At 39.4% G+C, this 6121-nt stretch overlaps 1 protein-coding gene across 1 annotated transcript; it reads right to left on the bottom strand.

Moving 5' to 3' along the window:
- Positions 1–1166: 1166 nt before the first annotated feature.
- On the bottom strand, positions 1167–5064 carry LOC110543540 (homeobox protein Rhox13-like). Its single transcript, XM_021629841.1, has 3 exons — positions 4586–5064; positions 2944–2989; positions 1167–1286 (listed from the first exon to the last, which is right to left on the bottom strand). Exons 1-3 carry the CDS (start codon positions 5062–5064, stop codon positions 1167–1169), a joined length of 645 nt encoding a protein of 214 aa, XP_021485516.1.
- Positions 5065–6121: the final 1057 nt, after the last annotated feature.

Genomic DNA, 6121 nt, shown 5'->3' with positions numbered 1-6121 from the left:
TAAAAGATAATATATAGCATTACAATTTCCAAAATTCATAATTTTAAAATATTAATAAAATTCTGATAAACTATTAATCTAACTCTGGTAAAGCACTATTGTTATCACAGGTACAAGCTTAAAATGTAACAATTTTCTTTGGATATCTTCTAAATATAGACTTAAAGATGCTTTTTATTATGCTAAAACATTTCTAAACAATGTATGTATGTATCCAGACCCTAGGAAAGAGATTCTCATGTTTTTTACATAGAATTATCTTTTTGGGCCATCAAGCTTTTAGTGTTTTCTTCTTTCTTTCTTTCTTTCTTTCTTTCTTTCTTTCTTTCTTTCTTTCTTTCTTTCTTTCTTTCTTTCTTCCTTCCTTCCTTCCTTCCTTCCTTCCTTCCTTCCTTTCTTTCTTTCTTTCTTTCTTTCTTTCTTTCCTTTCTTTCTCTTGTTTGTTTTTAAGAGACAGGGTTTCTCTTTGTATCCCTGGCTGTCCTGGAACTCACTTTGTCTAGCAGGTTGGCCTTGAAATCACAAAGATTTGCCTGCCTCAGCCTCCCAAGTTCTGGGATCAAAGGCATGCATCTCCTGGCAACCTGTATGTTTTCTAATGAGAGACAGAAAGGGGATGGATCCAGATGGGAGGGGAAGTGGGGAGAAAACTGGGTGGAATAGAGGGAAGGGAAACCGTGATCAGTATATATGATGTGAGGAAAAATGCATTCATTAAAAGTAAAAAAAAAAAATAATTGATACAACTCCCACAATAGAAAACAACTACCATCATCAATACTTTCTGTGCCAACTTCTCTTTAGATTGATTCCCTGCTTACAGGATGACTACTGAATCCCTTGCTCAAAAGATCAGGTGAGCCTAAATCAAGAAGCCTTAAGTAGACCACTGTCTTACAACTATTATGCATGGAGGCTACTCATGTATGCAAGCAATACTTATGACTTAGAAATGTTACCCTATAAAACAAGAACGTGTCATTCTATTTAAATGCCATTTCCCGAACAGTGTACATGATGTCCTACAACCCCCCAAAGAGCACAAGAAATTAAATAAATTGAAATGTCATGTTTTTATTGTTAACGTGAGTGCTGAATAGTTATGCTTGCCATTGGGCATATGGGCCACCAAGTTGCCCTTTGGCTCCTGAAGAAAGGTTGGCACTCTAAAGTGGCTCCTCCACATCCGCCATAAAAATGAAATCTTCGACACCCGGTGGCATATTTCTTAACATTGCACGTCTCTCATTCTTCCGCTCTTTGGCCCTGCGGTTGATGAACCATACCTAAAATCAGAGGATGACAGGATTGGGTTTGGGTTTGGCTTCCACTCTCAGAGCCAAACTCTCAATAAAAATTTCTTGAAGGCTCATAACACTGAAATGTCTATTCAGCTCACAAAAGCAAGCACTAGCTATGTGCCAACCCCTGCAATAGGCCATGATTTTGTCTAAATACTTCAGTGGTTTCTCCTCTACTGGATGGAAAGATTAATTCATCACTTGTTCCAGGTCCTTGATTCCAATTCAATATATGGTAATTGGATAAAAGAAAGTCTTCATTCTCACATTTGACCTCATCACTAGTGATACTTTCCTATTGTTTGGGCAGATACTGTAGATCACAAAATGTTAGTTCATGTTAAAGTCCTATTGAAGGGAACAGCTTTTTATTTATAATTTAGCACTTTTAACTCTGATGTTCTGGACACAAAACAGAAAAATGGGGACAATTTAAGAATTAAAGGAAAAGCAAGGATTTTAGATAGTAGTTTAGTTTGTCTCTGGCTAGCTGAGAATCAAGAATTACATCATAATGAACAACATGTGCTATGAAAGCTTCCTGCTTAGAGATGACATTCCTTTTACGTAGAGATGTTTCAAGGTGTGTATTATATATCTATAAACTTAACATTCAGGAGGTAGAGGCAAAAGAAACATTAGCTCAAGGTCATCCTTAGCTACACAGTGAATTTAAGGTCAGCCTGACATACCTGAGACCCAGTCTAAAAAACACATAAATACCTATAATCTTGAAACAAGAAAAAAAACCAATGTTAAAATAGCACCGAGTCATGCTTAAGTCTGCTGAGTCTCTGCTCCAGGTTGCATGGTCACTGCCACCCCTTGAGTTAATTTAAATATTTCCAAGGTCAACCACACCCAAAATTACTTCACATAGATAGTTCCCCTAAATCATAGCAATGAAAGTAGATAAAATTTAATTATCTGTATCTAAGTACATGTTCATACCTAGACATAATATATTACATATTATATATGCATACACACAGAGTAGAAAAACAGTTTTTTTTTTCTTTTTTTAAATCTGGTTGTTTATGAGGATTTCTGCAGTAATGGTAAAGAACTACCAACTAGAGTACTGTCATTCTATTTTGCATCCTCAAATGCAAAATTCAAAAATTGTTTGGGGGTTAGAGACATGGATTAAGGGGTAAGCTATGTTCAACACAAACTCAGGGATTGAGTCCAAATCTCCTAGAACCTATGTAAAGCTGGAAGGGATAGCATTCCTATGATGAGTGAGAGATGGAAACAAAATCCCTGGAAATTTATGGACCAGCTAATCTGGCTTGTGCAGTGGGGAACAACAAAGAGCCTGTATTTAAATAATGTAATAATGACAGCTCTCTGAGGTTGTTCCTGACACCCACAAGTACACAATACATGACAGAGTGCTTATACACTCATATACATGAATGCACATATGTACACGTACACCTATGTGCACATACACACATTAAAAAATAAAATACCTTGTTTGCCAACATAAAAATAAAAATGAAACCCATTAATTTTAAAGTGTTTAGAACAAGGCTATCCAAATCCTGAGGAAGGCTTTAGATTGAGTGCCCAACTGCGTGTTTTTTGGTTTTGGTTGTTGTTTTTTTTTTATTTTTTGTTTTCGTTTTTATTTACTGACCTTTACTTTGACTTCAGGCACATTTAAAGCTCGGGCCAGCTCTCCTCTGTGGAAAGAAAACCACAAATGTTTAGCATTCAGTGTTTTATATGAATGCAACCTCAGATATGAGTTCTATGTTTCTTAACTGTCAATATCTTCCCTTGCAACTCCTTAAACATTTAAATTTCATTCACAGAACCAATCTAAGTTTTGAAATTGTTTCACCCTATTACAAAAGTTTGTAATCAATAGTGAAGATGAATAGTTTTAACACACTAATAATAAAAATAAATGCAGAAATCTATGCTAAGCAAATTATACTAATTTAAAAAATAAATTGAGAAAAAATAAAAACATATATGACTAAAGTTACACAGATTGAGCAGGTTGTATTTAGGTATTTAGAAATGCCTACATACACACAAACACACACACACACACACTCACAAAATCATTGAATGTGAGAAACACAAACTGAATGCCTGATAAAAGCTTCTAGAAAGAGGTGTGACAAATCCATTAAACAGAAGCCATAAAAGACTAAAATGAAAAAAGACAAAAGACTTGAGACAGATCTCTAAAACAGATAAACTAACAAACAAAACCCATATAAAAAGATACTGAACATCACCAATTGCCAGGGAAACAAAAGACAAATAAACAAAACCTACTCTGCCCTTATATCCAGTAAGGCATAATGTTACTATGAACTCCAAGGAAAGGACAAGTATTGATAAGATGGTGCAGACAGTGAAAAGTTCATGTGCCTGGTTGGCAGACATGCCAACTCATCCTCCCACGAACAGAAAAAGAGACAAGCCATTAATAAAAACACCAAACTATCGTTTGATTCAGCATTTCTACAGGTAAGCATATACTAAGCACCCAAAACCAGGAGCTGAAGAAGTGTTTGCCCACACTTGCCCACAGAAGCAAAACATAGGCACAGAGGCCACAAGATAATAACAAACTCCCCCATTGCTTATTGTTGCCCCCCTTCTGTCACAGAGGCTGAGGTGGAGGCCACTGCCCTACTCACACCACACAAGTCTTAAAACATTTACTACCAGTATCATGGAATAATGTTCAACTTTTAAAAGGAAGGAAACCCTGACACTGCCAGCAAACAACATACAAGTCTTAGGCTATTTTAACAAGCAATGAAACTGCTACAGAAGCAAAGATGGTGTACTTCCACTTGCACACTTTATCTAAGGTGCTTAAATTCAATGAAAGAAACTGTAGCAAGGTGCAAAGCAGTAGGGGAGGGGAAAGGGAAATGGAAAGGAGTTGACAGATGTGTACAGAGTCCCTGAAAAGATGAGGAGACTACTGATGAGTGGTCACCTAACAAAATACAAATACTTAACACTGACTTGTAAACTTTAAGCTATCCAAGTAGTTCAGCAGACTATATTCATTTCTCCATATTTTACCAAAATTAAAATATGACTCAAAGCGAGTGAGAATGTACAATTGACTCCTGTCAGCGCTACCTGCTAATACTGCTCCTGGCCCCCACACAAGGCATCCTCCCATACCTACCACCAAGGGAGATAACACTCGCTACTGGGAGAAAGGTCCATAGTGAAAACAGGGCCTGAAAGAACCAAAGGGCACTTCAACATAAGCCGAAGCCCATGGAAGTTAGGGCACATACCTTGTAAGTACATCAGGGTACTGGGTTTCCTCAAACAGGTTTTCCAATTCCTCCACCTGCCATTGTGTGAAATGAAATGGAATGCGACGGTGCCGGCGAGAAGGGCGGGCCCGAGGAATCTGAACAGTAGCCAAGACTGGCTCCTCCTGCTCCTGCTCCTCCTGCTCCTGCTCAGGCTCCGGTGCTGGCTCCAAAATGTCATGATCGTTAGTGTTCAAGTCAAGGTCACCATTGTCATCGGTCTTCTCAGAGTCGCTGGTACTTTCTTGGCTCCGGTCACCCTCCTTGTCATCGTCATTCAGGTCACACGTGGTAGCGGGGCCTATGGCTCCTTCACCTCTATGGCCGTCGCCTGTCACCGCCCCCACCACCGTGGCCGAGGTGGAGGCCACATCTCCCTGCTCTCCACCACCATTGTTATCTTCTTCAAGATCGCTCACATTAAAATAGTTGTGGTCAAAATAAACCTTGTCGGCCATGCCTAGAACTGGGATGAAGCCACTGATAGATTTAGGGCCCCGGAAATGACTGACCTTGAAGCCTACCGTTCCGTTACTGCTAACTGACTGTGCCGCAAGAGAGGGCCTGGGCAACGGTGATGACAATGAGAACTACTGCGCATGCTCCATGAGTTCTCGCTTCTTTACATTCGATGGCTTCACCCTCCCTTCTAGACGGGTGCCTGTTGTCTTTTGACTTAGTGGTTGACCGCACCTTGCCTTTTCTGCCCACTTGATTGCAGTAGTCATTGTTTAGTCATAAAGCGGTAGACTGTGGCGCAAAAGATAAGGGACCAAGGGAGAAGCTGTCGACGGGGATGTGAAGAGACAGCACGGAGCTAAGCCGTGCTTCTAGGGAATGTGTCCAGAATGAACTTTAACGTGCATCCACATGTATGCATGCCCCCTGCCTATTCCTTGTAGGTCATAGAGATGATCCTGATGGGTGGATTGTGCAGAACTGCAAAACAATTTGGGAACAGAGTATAGGAGAACGTGAGAACACACACTAACCACAGGATTCTTGTGTGAACATCTATAAAGTTCTCTTGGCCTCACCTTCCACCTACCAGTGACTGCTCAGAGCATGGACTGAAAATTAAGTGGCTATGATCGATCAACTTAATGGCTGCTAGTTTGAGTCCTTATCAGTACACTAAATGCTAACTAGCTTAATTGTTCTTAAAGCACAACCAAGATCTTGGGACTGGGTCTGATTTAGTTAATGGCACTGCCAAAAAAAAAAAAAAACAACCAAGTGGTGGTAGCACACGCCTTTAATCATATTATTCAGGAGGCAGAGACAGGGAGACCTCTGTGAGTTTGAGGTCAGTCTAGTGTACTTAGTGAGTTCCAGGACAGCCAGGGCTATACAGTGAAACCCTTCCTTGAAAATCAAAACAAACAAAACCAAAAAGAAAAAAAGCAAAAACAAAACTCAAAACAGAAAAAGAAAATGACACTACTCCCTCAAAAAATTAATTTGCATAAAATATCTAACTGCCCCAGATTTTTCATAGTTAGTCTCTGTTAGATT

The sequence above is a fragment of the Meriones unguiculatus genome, chromosome X, assembly GCF_030254825.1.
Source record: "Meriones unguiculatus strain TT.TT164.6M chromosome X, Bangor_MerUng_6.1, whole genome shotgun sequence".
Lineage (NCBI taxonomy): Eukaryota > Metazoa > Chordata > Mammalia > Rodentia > Muridae > Meriones > Meriones unguiculatus.
Note: the sequence above shows the minus strand (reverse complement) of the source record. Positions and strands in the feature narration are given on the sequence as shown.

Excerpts from the sequence above, each read along its gene's own strand:
- LOC110543540 (XM_021629841.1), bottom strand. The coding sequence starts at position 5,064 with ATGGCCGACAAGGTTTATTTTGACCACAACTATTTTAATGTGAGCGAT. Across the intron at positions 2,990-4,585 it reads TACCCTGATGTACTTACAAG|AGGAGAGCTGGCCCGAGCTT; the intron begins GTATGTGCCCTA and ends TTCTTTCCACAG. Across the intron at positions 1,287-2,943 it reads TGCCTGAAGTCAAAGTAAAG|GTATGGTTCATCAACCGCAG; the intron begins GTCAGTAAATAA and ends CTCTGATTTTAG.